This window comes from Plecotus auritus (assembly GCF_963455305.1).
Source record: "Plecotus auritus genome assembly, chromosome: 7".
In the NCBI taxonomy this organism is placed as follows: Eukaryota; Metazoa; Chordata; class Mammalia; order Chiroptera; family Vespertilionidae; genus Plecotus; species Plecotus auritus.
The window spans coordinates 85,959,721-85,983,392 of NC_137774.1; the positions used below are offsets into that span (position 1 = coordinate 85,959,721).

The 23,672-nt window shown below is 40.7% G+C and overlaps 1 protein-coding gene and 1 pseudogene across 2 annotated transcripts; both read left to right on the forward strand.

Moving 5' to 3' along the window:
- The first annotated feature begins 1,005 nt into the window (after window positions 1-1,005).
- TMEM248 (transmembrane protein 248) lies at window positions 1,006-23,672 on the forward strand. The gene is made up of 7 exons (XM_080680739.1): window positions 1,006-1,293; window positions 11,859-12,033; window positions 15,042-15,327; window positions 17,285-17,435; window positions 18,481-18,664; window positions 20,034-20,177; window positions 20,689-23,672. Exons 2-7 carry the CDS (start codon window positions 11,875-11,877, stop codon window positions 20,707-20,709), a joined length of 945 nt encoding a protein of 314 aa, XP_080536865.1. The 5' UTR covers window positions 1,006-1,293; window positions 11,859-11,874; the 3' UTR covers window positions 20,710-23,672.
- LOC308253833 (large ribosomal subunit protein uL6-like) lies at window positions 10,502-11,023 on the forward strand (annotated as a pseudogene). The gene has a single exon. The product of its transcript is annotated as a large ribosomal subunit protein uL6-like (transcript).

Genomic DNA, 23,672 nt, shown 5'->3' on the forward strand with positions numbered 1-23,672 from the left:
TACCACTTATGTATGTATCTCCAAGAGTATGATTAGATTAGCATGTTTTGGGATTTTTGTGTGATGGGATTATGCTGCAGTATATCTTTTTGTGATTTGCTTCCCCAGCATATTACATCCTGAGGTTGAGCCCCACTGTTGTGTCAGCTGTTTTCAATAATTTTCACTGCTCTTTGGTATTTGATTATATATGAATATACCAAAATTTATTTTTACATTTTACTGTATGGGCATTTGCCCCCTCAATTCTTAGTGATTATAAATAAACTAGAGGCCCCATGCAAGAAATTTGTGCAAGGGGCTCAGCCCCCGCTGCTGTGGTGACAGCCTCCGCCCCCGCCTGCGCAGCTTCGTCAGGAAGGTCGTCCAGTCTAATTAGCATATTATGCTTTTATTATTATAGATTATTATAGACTAGAGGCCAGATACATGAAAATTCATGCAAGAGTAGGCCTTCCTCCCTCCTCCCTCCCCCACTGCCGGCACCAGCTTCCCTCCAGCACCTGGGACCCAGGCTTCCCTGGTCTGGAAGGATGTCCAGTCTAATTAGCATATTACACTTTTATTATTATAGATGGTGCTATAAACATTAGGTCTACTTGTTCAGATGCACAAGTGTTTCTCCAGGGTAATATATTCTTCAGGGAGGATGTATATCTTCAACTTCAAATTATTCTACAAAGTGATAGTACCCAATTATACTATCATCAGTAGTGATTAGTACATGAGCACAGAGACACACAGCACTATACTCCCACCCTTCACGCGCAACACACTAAACACGTGCACAGACCCATAAAAAGATCCACGTCCGTGCACCACACACGTACAAGAGCACAATACCACAGACAAACTCATACACAAACGTACGTCACACACTCCACGCGTGCATGCGCACAGCCCACGAATTCACACTCCAGCCCCTCAGATGATCCAATCAGGAGGCGCGATCTCCGCCGCCCGCAACGGAGGAATCTTGTCCCAGTCGCGCTGCCGTCGGACGCCAGGGGTCAGAGGTCACGGCATCGTTGGCAGTGGCATTTTTTTTCCTACCGGAAAGCACGGCTGCCGGACCCGACTAACCCGTGTGGCGGTTGCGTGCGCCGGACCGGCCTCTGGTCCTCGCCTGGGCCCCGCGGAGCCGGACACTGCTCCCGGAGCGGCGGGGAGGATGGTGCTGAGCGGCCCCAGGCCCGCCGCTCGCCGCCGCGAGTGAGGTTGGAGCGGCCACGGGCGTCGGCCGAGCAGCTGGCCGGGCTGGGCCCGGGGCGCGCCGCTCTCCGCCGGCGCGAGGTGAGCCGGGGCGTGCGGCCCGGGTCTGGGTTCGGCGGGGCTGACCGCGGGGCAGGGAGAGGCCGCGCTGGTTGGGGCGGCGCTTGGGGTCGGGTTTGTTCCTCGCCTGTCGGGGTGCAGCTCCCGCCCCAGCTGCCGGCGGGGGTCGTCCCGCATTAGCCGGCGCTGGTGGCCTTGGCCTGGTCACTGCCACCAGGGTTTGTCCACCGCATCCCGGGAGCACAATTCCCTTCCTGCCCTCGAGATGGCTGGATTTCCCAAGTACGGAGCTGAGGCTGGGATGATTTGGATTTGGCCTAGGGAGCATTTTGGTAGTTTGCCATTTTTTGACTTTGGGTAGTGTTTCCGTTATTCTACGTTTGCACATTATATACATGTCAGACAGAAGATGCGAGGTAGAGATCCAGGTACACGCGGAAACTTAAAGTGAAGTCGTGGCATTTTATGTGTCAAGCTTGGTGACTGTTCAGAGATGGGTGGATTATTATCTTCACTTATGTTTTCATAAAGTAAATTACGGAATGGCTTCAAGGTAATCTAGAGGCATTTAGACCCAGTTCCCTTGATTGGCACCGTCAGGAATAAAACGAGGCCTGTTGTGCTGTTTTGAATCGTGTGAATAACCATAACCGGTGGACAGCTGGTGAGGAGGCTTTTGCTGAAGAATCAGATGTCTGTAGTTTAGCTCTCAACTAGCAGATTACAGCCCTGACTTGAGTGATGAATGATGGGCTTCTTTGCAGCCTGCTTTGGCTGGAAAGATTGTGGCTCTTCCTGAACTGCTACTTTCCTGACTCATAGGTGAGCCGCTATGGGAGGTAGTGGAGGAAAAACTACAAGGCTGGTGATGAATATTTGGTCAATTAGTTGTCCCTGTAGCACTTTTTTTTTTGGTCAGCTTGGGGTCTGTGCATTTGTATCCCATCTGTAGATGAATGCTCCCTCAGTGCCTGAAGGATAAGAGCACCTTCCTGCTTCCTCATTTCATCTAAGGGTTTTGAAAGGAAATAGACCTGTTGTGCAACTAAGATATACTTCTTGACTCCAAGCGTATTTACTGTCTAGGAGTAAGGAGGCAGTCTGTTGATTTCTTAGTAAAGGTATAGGAAGAATTTCTGTGGCCTAATTGAGGTGGACTGGAATCAGGGCTGCTGCCACCCACTTCTGGGTACTGAGATCCTACTGCCCACTGAGCACACCTTCTCTATGTGGGCTCTACCTGCAGCTGCAGGGAAGAGAAACAGACCTAAGTACAAGTAAGTATAGCTTCTGCCGGCAAAGAACTTAGAGAAAGAATGAGACTATAGAATGTGGCAGGAATTAATTGCATATGGAGTTACCATCTATTAGGGATTTTGTTTATGATTATGATCCGAAAAGGCCTCATAAAGGAAGTGACTTTTGAGGTGGACCTTAACGGATCAGCGGATTTGGGTCATTCAGAATTAGCTGGAAAATGAAAAAGGTAGGGCTAGTTGGTGCAACAGCACCCAGATTAGTTAGCGGGGCAGTAGGTGTCTAGAAATACTGACAGAGGCAACTGTTTAAGCCGGTTAAATGCTTTTCTAAGATAGAAAAGCTACGCAGTCTGGCTTTTGGTAGATTTCTGGGTTCTAAGGAATTGTTTTCATTTGATGAGTTTCTCTTGTTCTTTTAGCCAGCCAGTTACATAAATCACTGCCTAACTTATTTTAAGGACAATAAAAAAGATGTTGATTGTAATTGCTGTTTGGTATTAACAATCAGGAAATTAAATTTGCTGTCTGTGAGGTATTTCAGTGCCAGTGTTTAGTTTTAAGGATCACAGCTCTGCCACTGTGGCTACAGCCAAGTGCAATATGACAAGCTCTTTAGCCATTTTCTGAGTGTTTTTAATGACATCTAATTCACAGAGTTGCTATTTGTTTCTCTTACCAACATTGTTGAAGAAACCTTTGAAGCCATTGAAACAGGATGCCTTGCTCTGGAACATCATGACTAGTCTCAGGACCTCACTGGCTTCAACCTTAGCCGTTTGTTTTCATGAGATATAATTGACATACAACATTATATTAGTTTCAGGTGTACATCATAATGGCTCAATATTGTATATATTGCACAGTGATCACCACAATTAACAACTGTCACCAGCCCTGACTGGTTTGGCTCGGTGGATAGAGCGTTGGCCTGAGGACTGAGAGGTCCCGGGTTCGATTCCGGTCAGGGGCGTGTGCCTTGGTTGCGGGCATATCACCAGTGGGGGTTGTGCAGGAGGCAGCTGGTCGATGTTTCTCTCTCATCGATGTTTCTAGCTCTCTATCCCTCTCCCTTCCTCTCTGTGGAAAATCAATAAAATATATTAAAAAACAAACAAACAAAAAAAAACAACTGTCACCATACATAATTACAGAATTTTTTCTGGTAAAGCAAACTCCCTTACCAACTTTCAAATATGCAATATAGTATTATTAACTATATTCACCATGCTGTACATTACATCCCTATGACTTATTTTATAATTGGAAGTTGGTACCTTTTAATTCTTTTCACCCATTTTGGCACCCCTGCCCCCCACCTCTGGCTACCACCAATATATTCTCTGTATCTAAGAGCTTGTTTTGCTTTGGGGGAGGAGTTTTGTTTTAGATTCCACATATAAGTTAGATATGGTATTTGTCATTGTCTGGCTTTTTTTCAATTGGAATAATCCCATCAAGGGCCATTTTTGTTGTTGCAAATTACAAGATTTCATTCTTTTTTATGGCTGAATTGTGTATATATACACCACATCCTTAGCCTTTCTTTAAACAAGTTCCACACTGCACCATCTTAACTTTTTAATACTTCTTTTTGACTGTTTACTCCTAACCCACTTTATCTCCTGACAGCATGACAATCCAGGGATGCTAGATCTTTGGGATGTTTTTGTCAATGTTCGCATGCCACAGAATTCCATTGCCATGTAAGAGGGTTTTAAAAATTTTATTTATTTATTTTTTTTATGACATTCCAATTAAAATGGAAAAAAAATTAAAAGAAAATGGAGGAAAGATAGAGTTTTTAGCAAATTGAATTTCCACTTAGGATTTATTTTGATAAACATAGAAATCCTTAAATGTTCTTTCCCAGATACGTATTGAATAAATGTGACAAGAAGTCTGTAGCTCATTCATTGTGTATAATTACATACCTAACTGTAGTCCTGGGGACTACATTACAACCTTTGGTGATGATAGTGTGCAAAGTGCTGTCATTTGCCAGTTGAACTTCGCTATTTGGTTAGAGGTCCTGTTTTTTGAAACATCTCTCAGTCTTTAAACTGAGTTTGTTATAATATGATTTCATAATGAACTTTTAGTGTTCACTTAATCTTGTCATTGCTCATGATTTGTTTTCCTTTTTTATGATTTGTTAATATCTTTTAATTGAGCTTTAATTGACATACTAATTTCAGGTGTACAAATAATGATTTGATATTTGTATATATTAAAAAATGATCATCACAGGGAGTCTAATTAACATCCATCATCACATGTAGTTATAATATTTTTCTTTTAAAAAGTTTATTGGTTAATAACATTATGTAAGTTTCAAGTGTACGATTCTGTAATAAATCGTCTGTATATTGCATTGTGTGCTTACCACTTCAAGCCTAGTCTCCTTCCATCACCATACATTTAACCACTTTTACCCTCTTCAGTCTTCCCACACTCCTCTCCTCTGGTAACCACCATACTGTTTGTTGTCTGTGACTGAATTTGTTGCTTTCTATTTTATATCCCACATATAAATGAAATTATATGGTTCTTGTTCTTTTCTGTCTTACTTTGCTTAGCATGATACTCTCAAGACCCAGCCATATTGTTGCAAATGGCATTATTTCATCCTTTCTAATGGCTGAGTAGTATTTCATTGTATATGTATCACATCTTTATGCTATCTATTATCCATCAAAGAATGGGTTGTTTCATGTCTTAGTTACCATGAATAATGCTGCAGTGAACATGGGGTACATACATCTTTACAAATAAGTGTTTTCAAAATTTTCATACAAAGGTCTGAGACCTAGAAGAGGGATTGTTGGGGAATATGGTAACTCTAGTCCTCATTTTTTAGGAACAACAGTGTAAGAGGGTTTCTTTTTTCCCCATAGCCTTTCCAACACTTGTTATTTCTTGTCTTATTGATAGTAGGCATTCTAACAGTTGTGAGATGATATCTCACTTTTTAAAAATTTGAATTTCCCTTATAGCAAGTGAAGTTGAGCAACCTTTCATATATCTGTTGTATGTCTTATAGGTCCTCTCGCCCCCCCCCCCTTTTTTTAAGTGCACATATTTTGTTGTCACATAAGAAAACAACATATGAAGCTTAGAACTAGACCACTTGATCCTTTCTCTTCCTATCTCCTCCCAGTTCAAAATGTTTGCATCTCTTAATAGCCAGCATTCTCTTAAGTCTGCAGTTGGGCTTAATGCATTCAACCCTCAGCAGTTTTAGCCTTTTTGCTGAAAATTGGCTTAGTCTGCCCACCAGAGCCTGTCATAACTCTGTTTTCTCTGAGCATACAGAGAGAGAATCCTTGCCCTTGTACTGTGTTACTTTTTGAGCTTGATGCTTGCCATACCTCTTACAGAAAGTCTAATGGGTTTTAGGAATGTTCACCATGTTTGCAAGAGCCTTATTGGAACAGAAAAGCCATCTGCCCACTTTTAAATTGGACTGTTTGTTTTATTGTTTAGTTGTATGAGTTCTTTATGGATATTATTTATATACTAGTGCCCTGGTGCACGGATTCATGCACATTGAAAGAAAATTAATTAGAAGGTGGCTGGCGGCGTGGGACTAGGTGAGACAGGCTGGACACGCCCTGGAGTCAACCTCTCGTGGTCCCTCCCTGGCTGCCTGCACCTGGGGCAGCTCCATGGCTCTAAGGGCGTCTATGGAGTGAGCGGGGTCCTTCCAGCAGGTGGGGTCCCTCAGTCTGGCCTGTGGGGATCAGGCCGAAACTGGCTCTCCGACATCCCCCGAGGGGTCCTGGATTGCGAGAGGGCGGTTCTCAGGTGACGCACCCTGGAATTGGGCTCCCTCCTCTCTGGAACTGGGATGCGTCACCTGAGAACCGCCACTGCCAAGTCACCCCAGCTCGGCAGCTCCTGCGTTGAGCGTCTGCCCCCTGGTGGTCAGTGTGTATCATACCTACCGGCTGGTTGGCTAGTCGGCCGGTTGCTTAGCTTTTAATATATATAGATTTTGGATATTAGGTGCTTATTGGAAGTAATGTTTGTAAATACCTTCTTCTGTTCAGTTAGTTTCCTTTTTGTTTTGTTGATAGTTTATTTTGCTGTATAGAAGCTTTTTAGTTTGTTATAGTTCTAGTCATTTATTTTTGCTTTTACTTCCCTTGCCTTTGGTGTCAAATTCTTAAAATCCTCTGAGAGAAAGATAAGTTTAGTGATTTTTTTATATGAATGTTATTGTTTCAGATCTTATATTTAGGTCTTTGATCCATTTTGAGTTAATTTTTGTGTATGGTGTCAAATAGTGTTTGCTGAGCAACATTTAATCTTTCTGCAAGTTGTTTTTGAGTTTGACATGCATCTTCATCCAAAAGTGCTTGTATTTGTTGGTCTCCAAACTTTTTCCGTTGACCTGGACATTCTTTGTCTTTCACATCAAAATCATCACTGTTAAAGCATTTAAACCATTGTTCACAAGTATCTTGAGATGGAGCATGTTCACCATAAGCTTCCCAAAGTATACGATAACTTTTTCTTCAAAATAATGAACTAAAACTTCCCGCAAATGCTCTTTTTATGGCACGAAATTCGACATTTTTAAGCATAAAAATATCTATGATGGTAACACCTTCAGCAAATTTGACATAAGTTTTGAAGCTTGTTGTCAATACAACAAAATAGCATATATATCAAATCGCATATATATCAACATATGTGTAACTCCATCTATTGAAAAAAATCCACATTATTAACTGGTACACCTAGTATCTTTCCATTTCTTTCTGTCTTCTTCAACAATGTTTCAACAGTTTCTCTCAACAGTGTTTTGTAGTTTTCAGTGTATCGGTCCTTTACATCCTTTGTTTATTCCTAGGTATTTTATTCTTTTGTTGTTGTTGTTGCAGTTGCAAATAGAATTATTTTTTTATTTATTTTTCTGAAATTTTATTGTTAGTCTAGTCCAGTGGTCAGCAAACTCATTAGTCAACAGATCCAAATATCAACAGTACAACGATTGAAATTTCTTTTGAGAGCCAAATTTTTTAAACTTAAACTTCTTCTAACGCCACTTCTTCAAAATAGACTTGCCCAGGCCGTGCTATTTTTTTTTTTAAAATGTATTTTATTGATTTTTTACAGAGAGGAAGGGAGAGGAATAGGTAGTTAGAAACATTGATGAGAGAGAAACATCGACCAGCTGCCTCCTGCACACCTCCCACTGGGGATGTGCCCGCAACCAAGGTACATGCCCCTGACCAGAACCGAACCTGGGACCTTTCAGTCCGCAGGCCGACGCTCTATCCACTGAGCCAAACCGGTTTCGGCCAGGCCATGCTATTTTGTGGTAGAGCCACACTCAAGGGGCCAAAGAGCCGCATGTGGCTCGCGAGCCGTAGTTTGCCGACCATGGATCTAGTCTATAGAAAAGCAATGGATTTTTGTACATTGATTTTGTTTCTTGCAAGTTTACTGTATTTGTTTATTGTTTCTAATAGCTTTTTTGGTGGAGATTTTGGGGTTTTCTATATAAAGAATCATGTCATCTGCAAAAAGTGACAATTTTACTTCTTCATTCCCAATTTAGATGCTTTTTAAAAAATTTCTTTCTCTTGCTTGATTGCTTTGGCTAGGACTTTCAGTACTGTATGTTGAATAACAGTGATGAGAGTATGCATCTTCATTTTGTTCCTGATCTTAGAGGAAAAGCTTTCAGTTTTTTTTGCCATTGAATATGATATGTGGCTTTTATTATGTTTAGGTACCTTCCTCCTATACCCAGTTTATTGAGTGTTTTAATTATAAATGGATGTTATATCTTGTCAGATATTTTTTCTGCATCTTTTGATATGATCATGTGATTTAAAAAAAAAGTATTTTTTTGATTTTTTTACAGAGAGGAAAGGAGAGAGACAGAGAGTTAGAAACATCGATCAGCTGCCTCCTGCACACCCCCCTGCAACCAAGGTACATGCCCTTGACCGGAATCGAACCTGGGACCTTTCAGTCCACAGGCTGACGCTCTATCCACTGAGCCAACCCGGTTAGGGCAGTGGTCAGCAAACTCATTAGTCAACAGAGCCAAATATCAACATTACAACGATTAAAATTTCTTTTGAGAGCCAAATTTTTTAAACTTCTCCTAACGCCACTTCTTCAAAATAGACTCACCCAGGCTGTGGTATTTTGTGGAAGAGCCACACTCAAGGGGCCAAAGAGCCGCATGTGGCTCGTGAGCCGCAGTTTGCCGACCACTGGGTTAGGGCAGTGATCATGTGATTTTTATCCTTTATTTTGTTAATGTGGTTGATCATGATGTATTATCTTTTTAATGTATTGTTGTGTTCCATTTGATAGTGTTTTATTTAGGACTTTGCATCTACATTCATCAGAGGTATGGGTCTGTAGTGTGTGTGTGTGTGTGTGTGTGTGTGTGTGATCCTTGCCAGGTTTTGGTATCAGGGTAATATTGGCCTCATAAAATGGGTTAGGAAGTATTGCCTCTTCTTCAATTATTTGGAAGAGTTTGAGAAGGATAGGTATTAAATTTTCTTTGAATGTTTGGTGGGATTCACTAGTGAAGCCACATGGTCCTGGACTTTTACTTTTTGACATGCTTTAATGAATGTTTCAATTTCTTTATTGTTGATTGGTCTATTTAAATTTTCCAGTTCTTCATGGTTCAGTCTAGGAAGGTTATATATTTCCAAGAACTTGTCCATTTCTTCTAGGTTATCAAATTTGGTGGTGCATAGCCTTCATAGTATCTTGTGTAGTCCTTTTTATTTCTGTGGTGTCTGTTGTAACTTCTCTTTCATTTCTGATTTTGTGTCTTTTTTTTTTCCTTTAGTGAGTCTAGTCAGAGGAGGTTTGTCACTTTTACTAATCCTTTTAAAGAACTAGCTCTTCGTTGCAGTAATTTTTCTATTGTCGTGTTCTCTATGTAGTTTAATTCTGCTGTAATTTTTCTACTGACATTGGGCTTCATTTGTTCTTTTTCTAGTTCTTTAAGGTGAAATGCTAGGTTATTTATTTGTGGTTTTTGTTTCTTGAGATAGGCCTGTAATGCTTTAAGCTCCCCTCTTATTACTACTTTTGCTACTTGTATCCCCCAACTTTTGATATGGATAAATAAAATGTTTATGAATAAATAAAACTTCATACAATGAAATAGTTTTGGCAATAGATAAGAATGAAGTACTGATATATGCTACATGGTTGAATCTTGAAAACATAATGCTAAGTGAAAGAGGTCAGCCACAAAAGATCACGTTATATGATTTCATTTACTTGAAATGTTCAGAATAGGAAAATCTATAGAGACAGAAAGTACATTAGTGGTTGCTTGAGAGCTAGGGGAAATAAGGGGTTATTTGCTATAAGGTATGGGTTTTTTTTTTATGAAATGATGAAAATGTGTAAAAATTTATTATAGTGATGGTTTGCCCAACTCTGTTAATTAAATTGTATACTTTAAATGTGTGAATTGTATGGTAGGTGAATTAGATCTTATAAGCTGTTTAAAAAAATCAAGACTGCCGAAACTGGTTTGGCTCAGTGGATAGAGCATCAGCCTGTGGACTGAAGGGTCCCGGGTTCAATTCCAGTCAAGGGCACGTATCTTGGTTGCGGGCACATCCCCAGGAGGGGGTGTGCAGGAGGCAGCTGATCGATGTTTCTCTCTCATCGATGTTTCTAACTCTCTATCTCTCTCCCTTCCTCTCTGTAAAAAGTCAATAAAATATATTAAAAAAAAAAATCAAGACCCTTTCTTATGGCAAAAGATACCATGAACCATATTAAAGAAAATCCACAGATGAGTAGTATAACATATAAAGTTGGTAAAGACTCAGTTTCCAGAATATAAAAGGAACTCCTAAACATTAAAAAGAAATTGACAGACATCTTATAGTAAAGATTCAGGCAGTTCACCTAGAAAGACATCTAAATAGTTGATAAAGAAGTTTGGTTTGCTCTTATATACTGCGAGGATGAAGACTATTCTCAGCAATCAGACTGTTAACATCCCAGAATATGTGGACATCACTCTGAAGGCTACACAGGCACCCTTCAGAGGGACTTCAATCACATCAATGTAGAACTCTGTCTCCTGGGAAAGAAAAAGCAGAGGCTCTAGGTTGACAAATGGTGGGGAAATGGCCACAGTTTGCACTATCTCCAGTACAGAACATGATCAGTGGTGTTCCACTGGGCTTCCATTACAAGATAAGGTCTGTGTACGCTCACTTTCCCATCAGCATCATTATTCAGGAGAATGATTCTCTTGTTGAAATCAGAAATTTCTTGGGCAGAAAAATACATCTGCAGAATTTGGATGAGGTAAGGCATTGCTTGTTCAGTATCAAGCTCAGAAAGATGAATTAATTCTTGAAGGAAATGACATTGAACTTATATCAAAATCAGCTGCTTTGATTCAGCAAGTCACAACAGTTAACAAGGATATCAGAAAATTTTTGGATGGTATCTATGTTTCTGAAAAAGGAACAGTTTAACAGGCTAATGAATATCTAAGTTGCCCAGCTATAGAAACAGCAAGATACCAAATGAATTGTCACACTTATTTGCAATATTTTACAGATGAAATAAAAGCTTCATATATTGCGGCGGGGGAGGGGGGGTTGTTTAAAGTTTGGTTTCAAGTAGATGCAATGTAAAATAAGGGTGAAATATTTATTGGGTGCCTCTCTATGCCTGGTGCTGGAATGGACAAGAGTATGGCAGTGAACAGGACAGTGTTAAGTAGATGGTATTCTGCTTTCAGTGGTAGGAAATGAGAGCATCCTCAATTTAGTTTTTTTTTTTTTTTTAATTTATTGATTTTTTACAGAGAGGAAGGGAGAGGGATAGAGTGTTAGAAACATCGATGAGAGAGAAACATCTATCAGCTGCCTCCTGCACACCTCCTACTGGGGATGTGCCCACAATCAAGGTACATGCCCTTGACCAGAATTGAACCTGGGAGCCCTCAGTCCACAGGCCGACGCTCTATCCACTGAGCCAAACCGGTCAGGGCCTCAATTTAGTTTTGTAATGTGTTGGCATGTATTTGTGTCATATTACTAACCTACTTAAATATTTCCTTAAGTAACATGGAAGTAACAAATATTCTTTATAGAATAATTAGAAGATTAAACTGAAAGGGAATGCCTGTCTTTCAAGAGGTTACCATTTGGAAATGATGACAGTTAATGTGTTTTTTCTTGCTAGTCTTTTGAAGATTTCTGATCAAATATTTCTCAAGTTCAGTAATCAACATCATGAAAGGAAAAAGTGAGAATCATGGGGTTTCTTTTGACAAGTCAGTATCTTCTGATTGATTCCTTTCAGGTGGACGATCAGAATAATGTTCAACATCAACCCCCTGGAGAACCTGAAGCTGTACATCAGCAGTCGGCCTCCCCTGGTGGTCTTTATGATCAGTGTAAGCGCCATGGCAATAGCTTTCCTGACCTTGGGCTATTTCTTCAAAATCAAGGAGATTAAGTCACCGGGAATGGCAGAGGTATAGTATATTCTTTTTTTTTTTTTTTTTTTTAATCTTTATTGTTGAAAGTATTACATATGGAGGTATGGTACATTCTAAGTTCTTTCAGGCTGGCTGGACCTTATACAAGGGAATAACCCCTTTGGGCTCTTCACACCCTTTTCTTTGGTTGTGACTTTTTATCCCAGTGAGAAAGGTCAGTATACAGAATTTTTGTCTTTCTCTCCCTTTCAGATAGTTATTGATTCAGATGAGGCTACCAGTTTCAGTTAGACTACTTCAGCAATGAATCGGGTATTTTGGAAAGCATATTTGCAAAATGTTTGTGTAAAGAAGCTAGGGAATAGCTTCTTATATTCCTATGAAATTAGCTCATTGCAGTTTTTAACAACTTTAAACATTTGTTATTTTAAAGCCCACATCATATGGAGTTTTATCAACTATATAGATAAGCGATCTTCAAGAAATTAGAAAGTGGGATCTTATTTTCAAATACATTTGTCTTTTTTTATCCAGGAAAACTTCTGTTGTCTACAAACTTGCCTTCTAGATTTTACATTTTGGGCAGTTTAAATTATTAGGACTGTGCCTTTTAATCCTTAATCTAAGCACATAATGGTGTGAACACTCATAACACACATTTACAATGATGTGTATTTTTGCATATCAAAAAACAAAAAGTTAATAATTCTTGTTTAATAGAGGTGAATGACAATATTACCTATCAACAAATTTGTTTACATGTTAGAAATTATGTTCAATGAATGAAAAGGTGAATTTATTGGTGGACAAGTTTTCGTTTAGGATAGATTTGTTCTTCTCTTAGTAGATTCCCTGAGTGCCTCCTTTTAGACTTTTCTTGTGTATGTTTGTTGTTGGGAGTGGCATGGGAGTAGAGACTGGAATTGCGCTGTTGCTGTACTGGGTGTGCCTTGTGAAGGAGAGGAGAGTTCTACTCATTGTACAGGGGTCATTGTTTTGTCTTGTGCTCTGTGGCATTCTAGATCATAGTGATTAATTCCTTTCAGGTGGAAGGGCCACCTTCACACATGAGCTCCCTAACAGTTAAAGTATCACGTTTAAACTATTTCCACCATGAATCCCTTTCAAAGAGTTTCTTACAAGAGACATACTCACTGGCTAATTTTCCCTCTTCTCTGACTCTGCCTGAATTTTTAAAGGTTGTGCAAACATGATATAACCACAATACCTATGAAACGAACATTCTCTTTTAAAAAATATATCTATATTTTTATTGATTTCAGAGAGGAAGGGAGAGGGAGAGAGAGATAGAAACATCAGTGATGAGAGAGAATCATTGATTGGCTGCCTCCTGCATGCCCCACACTGGGGATTGAACTCACAACCCAGGCACGTGCCCTGACCAGGAATCAAACTGTGATCTCCTGGTTCATAGGTCGACGCTCAACCACGGAGCCACACCGACTGGGCTGAAATGAACATTCTAGTCATAACCCCAGCTCTGCTGTATACAGGCATTGCTTCTCCTCAGAGCTGGAGTCTATGTTGAACACTCAGCCAAGGCCAGTGGTTAAGATGTCGCCTGGAAAATTAGCCATTAAATCAAAGTGGGGCCTGACATTGGCTTTGGCAGACTGTTCAAAATGGAATGGAGCTCTACAGGAAAGCATTGCCAGATGCTGCAGAACTTTGGCTATGATTAATTTAGTGATTTTATTTTCAAGTGAGGATCCTAGGTGTATATGGGAAGAGTTTGGGTCTGTGAGTTGGGAAACTTAATTCTGATTCTGCCTTCAACTATGGAATTAGAGGGTCCGTAATTTGCACTGGACTTCAGTTTCCTCATGTCTGGAGTATGAAGGGATGACACTAGAATGTTTGTAGGTGTTAGGGAAAATGTAATTTGATACATCCAGTTGTAACCTTACTAAATGCCATATACTGATTTACTGATGCTATAGAGGTAGACTCACTTGACTGCTTGGGGATTGCTCAAATGGCATTTAATTCATGCTAGTATAAGTTTAATTGGAAGTGTCACTTGGTTTGTCTTCACATTTGGCAACTTTTGTAGACCAGTGTTGCCTGGGAGAATATCACAGCCTACGTTAGGTTTGTTATTGCTGTTTCTGCTAAAATTAAAATAAATCCTGATGGGTACTTTACTATGTTGATATCAGTTTAACCATGACATAATAAGCTGTCTGTGTTTTTAAAACTGCTTATGATTTAAGCCATTAATACAGGGTGTAGATATTAAGAGAAGCCTGAAAACATCTTTTTCTTTTTTTCTCCCTTTGGAAATTGTTTCTGTTCTAAGGTAGCATCCAAAGTCTGTGATGAGGGAGGAAAAATCCCACATATTGGTATTTACTTGGTTTCACATTCTTGAGAGAGAAGGTAAGGTGTATAGAATTGACTTTAAAAAAAAATTTTTTTTTTTTCCTTTTATTTTTAGAGAGAATGGAGGGGAGAGACAGAGAAACTTATATTGGTTGCCTCAGGCCTGCAACCGAGGTATATGCCCTTGACCGGAATCAAACCCGAGACCCTTCAGTCTGTGGGCCAAGGCTCTATCCACTGAGCCAAACCAGCTGAGGCTAGAATTGACCTTTTGAGGAATTATTTTGAGGCAGCCTTATTTTAAAAAACACACAACAAAACTAATTGCAACTGCTAAATGAGATTAATGCTTTTAATGTTTTACTACTTTTGTTCAAGCTTTCTTTTCATGTTTGTTTCTGAGGCTAACTCATTTTCTATAAGTATAATACACTGTTTTGTTTTGTATAAGTTTATTTAATCCCACAGTTTATTTAATATCTCATGCCAATGAAGAGTTCATATTTTTGGTTATGAATATGAGAGTGGTTTGGAAAACCACACTATTGTGGCAATGCAAGAGGCTGATGGCTTTATTGTCTTTGTTATTGTAAATGATTGACTCTGAAGCTGGTGTCCCCACCTTGTGATGTGACCTCGAGGGCCATGGCAGCACTTTCAGACTGCTCACACTTTTTTCTCTCTGTTTCATTTTATGGAAGGATTGGAATACTTTTCTGCTGCGGTTTAATGATTTGGACTTGTGTGTATCAGAGAATGAAACATTAAAGCATCTCACAAATGACACCACAACTCCAGAAAGCACAATGACCAGTGGGCAGGCCAGAGTGTCTACCCAGTCCCCACAGGCACTGGAGGATTCAGGCCCGGTTAACATCTCAGTTGCAATCACCCTCACCCTGGACCCGCTCAAACCCTTTGGAGGTTACTCTCGCAATGTCACCCATCTGTACTCTACCATCTTAGGGCATCAGATTGGACTTTCAGGTATGTGTGTGTTCACCAGTTTCCTTTCAGACTTTCTCAAGCAACAACTGTCACATGGTTTTAGACTGTTTTTGGTTTTTGCATGTGTCTGCCCTAAATAAAGTGCTTAGCACGCAGTAGGCTCTCAATAAAAAGCCTATGAAAATGAGAAACTGGGAAGAAACTACAAGGTCTATTTGTGGGTTACAAACACAATGCTATCATGTTGGAGATGGCAATACATACTATAAATATTGCTGTTAGTTTAAAACTTGAACGTCCATTAGCTCAGTTTATGGAATGAACTAGCATAAGCCTAAGATCTGGTCTCTTCCCTTTGGCATTTTGGGATTATGGAAGAGACAAGGATAACATGAATTAATATTTATCAAGTGCTTACAGTAGTTCTTGGCACAAAGCAAATGCTATATATACAGTGGAACCTTGGTTTTTGAACTTAATTCGTTCTGGAAGGCTGTCGGAGAACTATTTGTTTGAAAACAATCATTTTTCCCATTAGAAATAATGTAAATTGAATTAATCTGTTCCCAACCCACAGATTGATTCCCTGTTTTAACCTTTCTTATATACAGTACATGTCTAATGTACTGTTTAATCTATAAACAAACACTTCTTTTCTTAAATGTATCGAGCCACCCCCCTTACTAGCCTTAGACGAATCACTTTTAGCACATGTTCTAGCGATATCTTTTAGGAAGCATGTGGCATCTTCGCTTTTTTATATATGGCTGCCTCCGAAATGCTGTCACTGGCTAATTCATTTACCCAAATCAACAACAATTCCTCTACCTCTTTATTTGCCTGTGATCATTGTTTCTTTCACACCCTTAGCAACATTAACACTCCTGATGGCCTCTTTATGTTTTAAAATTGTGCTAACCATAGATTTTTCCAGCAACAAAAGCATTCTCTCCTTTCTTTGTTGCCTGAGATACACTTTCTGTCATGCTGAGGTGTCAGCATGAAAGGGTTGTCAGGTTAAAAACCGAAGTTTGGTTCGACAACTGAGACATTTTTCCATGAACAACTTGGTCAAGAACCAAATTGTTTGAGATGGGAGACGTTGGAGAACTGAGGTTTGACTGTAAGTGCCTGTTAAATAATAATAAAAAGAAACACCTATAAAACATTGAGCACTACCCTTTCACCAGAACCAAATCCATGATCGACTGTAAGTGATTCAGGACAAGGTGAGAGAGTAGTGGAAGAGGGACTAATCAGGAAAGGCTGCATGCTGGAGGCCCGGGCCTTGAAAGAATAATCTTGGGTTACCAAGAGCCTTTTAAAAGTCCCGGAAGACTTGGGAGTGGCTGCCAGCCTCCTGTTGGTTGTTGTAGGTGAGAGCTGCTCCCATGGAAATAAGGTAAGGGCAACTTCTGGGTTTTCTATGTTACAAGTAGCCCTTTCTCTTCTGCTGTGGTGTTGTATACCTTGGTTTTCATTTAAGCTTCATCACTTACTGGTCCATGACCTTACTGAAGTCTGTTAGACCCTCCGATCCTCAGTTTGCTCATATGTAAAAGCGGAGCAGTAACACTTCCTTGGTCATGTCATGGGGTAGTGGTACATTTTAAGTGAAGTAATAAACAAAAAGCAGTTTGAAAGTGGAAAGGTGCTGTGCAAATGCTAACACAGTGGTGATAATAACCCACCCAGCCCCCAGCTTTCCAGCTGGGGCACTGCCTTGGCTCTTGCTTAGCACCCCTAGGCCTCGCTGAAAGTGGCCCCTCTCTGCTTGCCTTTTGGGAGCTCTGCCAGGTGAGCAGGCCTCAGAGTCCAGCTCAGAACTGGTGTTGTTCCTGAAATCCCACAGAGGCAGGAGTCCTGCTTTGGTGGGTTGAAAGGTGATTCCTGGGTGGGTTTGATGTCAGGATTCATTCAAATCCCAGAGAATAATAAATATGGATTCTTTATCAAAAGAAAAATAAATAAATCCACTCTGATTTCTCTTCCATAGGCAGGGAAGCCCACGAAGAGATAAATATTACCTTTACCCTGCCAGCAGCTTGGAGCTCGGATGACTGTGCCCTTCACAGTCACTGTGAGCAGGTGGTGTTCACAGCCTGCATGACGCTCACAGCCAACCCTGGTGTGTTCCCCATCACAGTGTAAGTGGTTTCCTGCGCCCACAGGTGTATGAGAAGCTCCACTGACCATGAATGTGACTGGGGTGCTTTGGCAGCAAGTTCTCAGGGGGGCTCACACTGCATCCCTTTACCTGGACCTGGAGTTCTTTAAGTTTAGTTTGGAATTCTGAGGTAGAACTTCTCGTGTAAATAGCAGAGAGTTAGTTCCTCAGCAAGGTTGGTCGTTGTCTCCTGTTCTTAGGCTGCCTCTCCTGTTGGTAGAAGAAGCACGTCACAGAAAAGATAAGGAAGAATGGATCCCATGACTGGAATGACCCAGAGTTAAGGCTCCCAAAAGATAAAGGTTTTGTTCATGTCCATTATCCAGAAAGAGTTATTTTTAAAATTGAGAGCATAAAATCTTATTTTCTATGAAACAGTTACTATTTCTGGAAGTTTTGCTTCCTATATTTTGAGCAATTGTAAAACTGTCAGTATTACCGTTTTGCCTTTACATTTTTTTTGCCTCTCCTTTTTCTGCAAAGGAGATAATGATCTATAAATACATGAAATATGCAAGATGTAGCCTATTTAAAAAATCCTGTGGTGAATCCTTTTTCAGTAAGAATAATTAGTCAGGTATTTGTCTAATTTAGACATTTGGAGGTTTGTAGGACAATATCAGATAAGTTAAACATTATTTGCTGTTGGTTGTAAATCTGCTGGAGAAGTTTGTATGTCAAACTTCCTGTTGTAATTGAGAATTGGGACAGTTTGGGAAAATGGGCTTAAAAGGAGCAGGTTCTTCTTTGGCCACATCATATGTGAGAGGACTATGAGTTGAAATCTGAAGGCAAAATCTTAACACCTGAACTCTCAAATGCCAAATGCCTATTTCTTATATGCTTACTAAATAAATAATAAAAGGTCCCTGAATGAAAAACATGGTATTTATCTGAAACATTTATGTCTTCTATTTCTTCCTTCCACATGTTAGGCTGTGGTCAGTGTTGGTCTAGGGGCTGTGGGAAAGACACAGTAAATGTCTCAGGCCACTGAACATGTCTTTCCCCGTCTCCCCCTGCAGACAGCCACCGCACTGTGTTCCGGACACATACAGCAATGCCACGCTCTGGTACAAGATCTTCATGACTGCTAGAGATGCCAACACAAAATATGCTCAAGATTACAATCCTTTCTGGTGTTATAAGGGGGCCATTGGAAAAGTCTATCACACTTTAAATCCCAAGCTTACAGTTATTGTTCCAGATGTAAGTGAGAAAAATCATGTGTGTATGTGTGAGCGTCCAGGAACTGTTAGAGTAGGTGGTGTTTACATGCTTGGGTTAGCTTAGCCCCTGCCATTTCAGATTCCCAGCTGAGTTAATAAAAGGCTAGGTGGAGTGGTGGACACTTGGAAAAACATGCCACTTTTTTGGCTAAGAAAACTGTTTCTGTTATTCGTTTTCTGCTTTGCTCAGCAGCAGTTACTTATTGAGCAGCTGTTGTGTGCCTAACCCATGGGGGTTACAAGAAATGCTTGTAGTCTTACTCACGCACATAGCCGCTCAGGAGAATATTTGGTTAGTATTAGTATGAGCAGGGGGTGGTTCGGAATTCATAAGAGTAAAAGTAAATCTTTGGATAGATAGTGAGGGCTGAATAGGATGTTAAGGAGGAGAAAAGGGGAGGAAAACACTTGTAATCTAGACTAGTGGTTAACATGCTAGTTTAGCTTCTGGCTTACTAGTACACTTGAGCCCACTTTTACAGACTACACTGATTTTTTTTATAAATGCCCTCTTCCTGTGAGTATATGTTGGATGGGTTTCTTGCCTTTTTGCCTGGCCCTTTTATCAAGTTGTAGAAGTTGGTAGGCCAGGAGCCTGCAGGAGTGAGCAGTGGAGGTCAGGTTCCAGAAAGTCCTTTGTGCCTCACTTGAGGCATTTAGACTTTTCCCTCAGAGGAAGCAATCCCCACCTGTGTTGGGCTGTAGGGGGATTTGTAAAGCAGTGTGTTAGCAAGACTGGTCTGCCCACCTGATTGGTGTAAATGTCATGGGGCCTAGCGATGTGGGAAGGAAAAGGAACGGAAGCATGGCCAGGATCTCGAAACAGCTGGCAGGGTGATTGATTGCATGTGGGAGGTCAAAAGATGTTTTCAGGCAGGGACTTGTAAAAGTGGGGAAAAGGCAGAAGGAAGGAAGCTGCCTCGGGGGAGAAGTGATGCAGAGGCCTTCCTGGTGGGGTAGTTATGAGGGGTTAGGAACACAGGCTTGGGGTGTCAGCCATGCACCCTGAAGGTAGTCAGAGGAAGAGGACATAAGAAAGAGTGGGGATTACAGGTGCAGGAGCCTTCTCAGGGGAGGAGACCAAGTGGGGGGAAGGGGAGGGTGCTCAGGCAGTGTGGGGTGCAGAAGCCAGGGCAGAGGACTGCTTTAGGAAGGGAGGTGAGGTGGTCTCAGGAACATCACGTCTTCACTGAATGAGAGCCAGCTCTAATAGTTTAGAAGGAGAAACTTCTGTTCCAGTTTAAGAATTAAAGTTAAAGCATATCTGGAGGTGATGAACCGTATCTCCAGAAATCCAGCATAAAACTTTCAGTAACTCAGTGCTGATGTTTCTGGTTTATTCCCTCTAGGATGACCGTTCATTAATAAATTTGCATCTCATGCACACCAGTTACTTCCTCTTCGTGATGGTGATAACAATGTTTTGCTATGCGGTTATCAAGGGCAGACCTAGCAAATTGCGTCAGAGCAGTCCTGAATTTTGTCCTGAGAAGGTGAGCATCAGATGGGGTCCGTCCCAGCATTTGGCTAGAGGTGTCTGTGGACAGAATGTCTCAGTCCTTATTGCGCTGATTGTGAGTGGCAGTTTTCCTCCAGAGAAATTAGCTTCTTTTTATCAGAAGTAGTCTACCCTCAGTCTAAATTATGGTATTGGGTTTTCAACCCAAACCTTAGCTGTAAAAAGTACTGTCTATGCGAATTGCTCTCAAATCCCCATGGAGAGCAGCTGCCCCCCTCCACTTCATCAGCTTGAGAAATCATCTCACACAGTGCTGATCAAGGTTTGGGCTCAGCACAGTGGTTCCAGTAGATCAGCTGCTTTTGGCAGGAGACTTAAATTTCTATTCACTCCCACCTAGATGAGGTTTTTTTTTTCTTCCCCTTAGGGCTTTAATAGTTCCCCTCCTGGACAGATGCATGTGGTGTGGCTCCCTAGTCTTGGATGGGGACCCGGCTCCCTGGACTCTATTGTGTGACTGGGTTGCTTGTCTTGCTCTCTTCTAGGTTGCTTTGGCTGATGCCTAATCCCACAACTGCCCGTTTTCTGAGAGAGACTGAGCAAACTGTAAGCATTGCCTGCTGACGCCACCCTGGGCCTGGACACTCTGTGAATACATTCTCTTGCAATGTTGGGTTATTCCAGCCAAAGACATTTCAAGTGCCTGTAACTGATTTGTATATATTTATAAAAATCTATTCAGAAATTGGTCCAATGATGCACGTGCTTCACACTTGGTGCAGTCCGAACCCCGCAGCCTCCCCTGTGGACTTGGTGGGATGATCCACGTAGCGCCAGCAGCAATCTCCCTGCCTCAGAGCAGGCCATGCTGTCTTTACCAAGATCTCAGGGGCAGTTCATTGCTGGAGGGGTGGAGGTTTGCTTTGATTTGAAACAGTCTGCACCTTTGACATGATACTGCATTTCCCAAGCCACCAATCCATTTTGTGGATTTTACGTGTCTGTGGCTTAATAATCATAGTACCAACAATAATACCCTCTTCTCTGTTTTGCTTGCAAGGAAACACATATCTTTCTAAATTTTCTTTTTTTCTTTTTTAAAAAAATAGTCACATTTTAATACTACTCTAGGTAAGACAGACTTGTTTCTTTCAAAATCTTGAGTAAAATGTTCATTATTTAAAAGTCACCTAACATGGTAAAGATCTAAGTTTCATTTCCCAAAGGAGTTGTGAGGAACCTGGTCTTGTGGAGTTTAGTTGGCACAGAAAGTTCCACTGTCTTTTTCTCCTCTGTTGTCCCTTTCCTCCATTATAAAAGTTAAAGCAGCTTCCTCACTCAAAAGGGCTTAAAAAACCCTGGCCAGTTTTCTCAGTGGTTAGAGCATTGGTTCGCCCACAGAAGGGTTGCAACTTCAATTTCCAGTTAAAGGCACAGACCTGGATTGCAGGTTCGATCCCTGGCCCTGGTTGGGGCATGTGCAGGAGGCAACCAAACGATATGTCTCTCTCACATATATGTTTCTCTCTCTCCCTCTCTCATCCTTTCTTCCACTCTCTCCCACTCTCTTTGGAAATCAATGGAAAAAAATATTCTTGGGTGAGGATTAAAAAAAAAAAAGGCTTAAAAATTAAGTAAATGTCTCTAGAGTAGAGTAAAAATTAGCTGTTCTATTTTCTGGAATGCAGATGATCCGATGGAAAGAGAATGAAGATTTGGTCTAAGTAGTGAAAGGATTTCTTGTTTTCTTTGAAAAGGGAGTGGTTTTTCTTTCTTCGTTTATTTATTTATTTATTTATTTATTTTTTACATTTATTTCTATGCAGTTAACATATCTTCAGAAGGAAAATGGCAACTAGTAGATCACTAACATTACAAAAATGATGCCTGTGAAATTTGAATGAAAGCCATTCTGATTTGCCATTTATCAGGAAAACCCAAAGCATTTTTCTTTGCTATAACGTTTTGATCTGGTTCCTTTACCCCTTTTTCCTTCTAATCCATCTTCATTAAAAAAATTATGTGTTATCTTTTCTAGTCCTCTTTTGTTACTTGTATTCTGTGTGTTTTTTTTTTATATATATACCTCTTTGCCTCATTGTCATTAATGACTTCTGTGTTCTTGCAAGCAGTGCTGTAGCAGAAGGGCAAGTTAAAACCTTGGGCATGACTGTCAGTACTTCTTCCCTTAATTCCAGGCCTGCATAGTCTGTTCTGAGTTAGAATCAGCCCTGCAGTCTGGAATATAGATTGGCCTGGGACATTTTAAACCAGGCATTCTTGAATGGAAAACAATTGTGGGCTTTTACTAAAGATTGTTAAGATAATTATTAAAATATGTTAATATATATTTTTTCCTTTTAGTACATTTTAAGCACAATAATCAGACTTGCCTATCCAGTTATTTGTATGACATGAGTTGCTTCCATGATGCATGGCTAACTTGTTAGTTTAGTTTTCTGTTTGGAGACTTTGAGGATCTTAAGAAATAAGATTGTGAAAGCCTTTGGGCTTGGCCTTTAGAAACATCACTATATTTAAGACCAACAGATTTTAGGTTAAGCTGCTACTGAATTAATAAAATCCCAGTGAATGGAGTTCTAGGGATAGATTTATAACTGGCAGAGTAATATAAAAGGAGACAGACAAGTGGAAAAAGTCAATTTCACTGGTTTATTCAATACAACTTGTTGCTAATATTAATTGCCCTTATTTTAATTACAGGGAATGGCTGGAATCTGTAGCCAGGGGAGGAAAAACACTGTTAGGTGGGAGGAAAGGAAGTGCCAAAAATGCCTGGACAGTATGATTTGTCATGAGGCTTGGACACACACTTTAAAATCCGGCCTTTACCCTAAAAGGCAAATCTCAAAGATCTTGTGGAAACCCAGAGTCAGTCAGTTATATAAAGAAAGGCTGGGGTGGAGGATGGAGGCTATGTACCTGCTGGGTGAAGAGGCCTTGTAACTGAAGAGACTTCCACTGGATCTAGGAAGTCCAGGGGACCTGTTGCTGTGGGGCACTTGCAGACAAGGCCTCTGCAGTGTCTTGTTGGGGGCTCCAGGATTACAAGAGTGTCAGAGGCAGGGCCCGTTTGCCATTCAGGGTGACCTCACCCAGGAGCACTGGCTCGTCCTCAGGCATCTTGGACTGGAGGTCCAATGAAAGGTCAGCAACTTACTATTAAAGTGGTTGTTTCAGATCATATTGATCTCTTTTCTTTTTCCTTTTGTCCTTTCACTGTATGACTTGAATCAGTTTTGATTCTATTTGTAAGTTTTTCTCATCATTAGGAACCTGCCATTTCTGTTGCGTTTTCTTTGGCAGTCTGTAGGGATTCAGCATCCTGGTTTTTCAACCCTCCTGCAGGCACTGTGGGGTCACAAGGGCCAGCGGATCCATTTCACTTCTCTTGCTGCATGATGGTCAGTAGCTGATGTTATGGCATTCACTCCCAGATTAATTTTCCATGTTTGAAATGTGTGCATATGTGCTTTACTGAATAAAACATCTGAATTTATTTGCTGTG

Excerpts from the sequence above, each read along its gene's own strand:
- TMEM248 (XM_080680739.1), top strand. The coding sequence starts at position 11,875 with ATGTTCAACATCAACCCCCTGGAGAACCTGAAGCTGTACATCAGCAGT. Across the intron at positions 15,328-17,284 it reads GCATCAGATTGGACTTTCAG|GCAGGGAAGCCCACGAAGAG; the intron begins GTATGTGTGTGT and ends TCTCTTCCATAG. Across the intron at positions 17,436-18,480 it reads GGTGTGTTCCCCATCACAGT|ACAGCCACCGCACTGTGTTC; the intron begins GTAAGTGGTTTC and ends CTCCCCCTGCAG.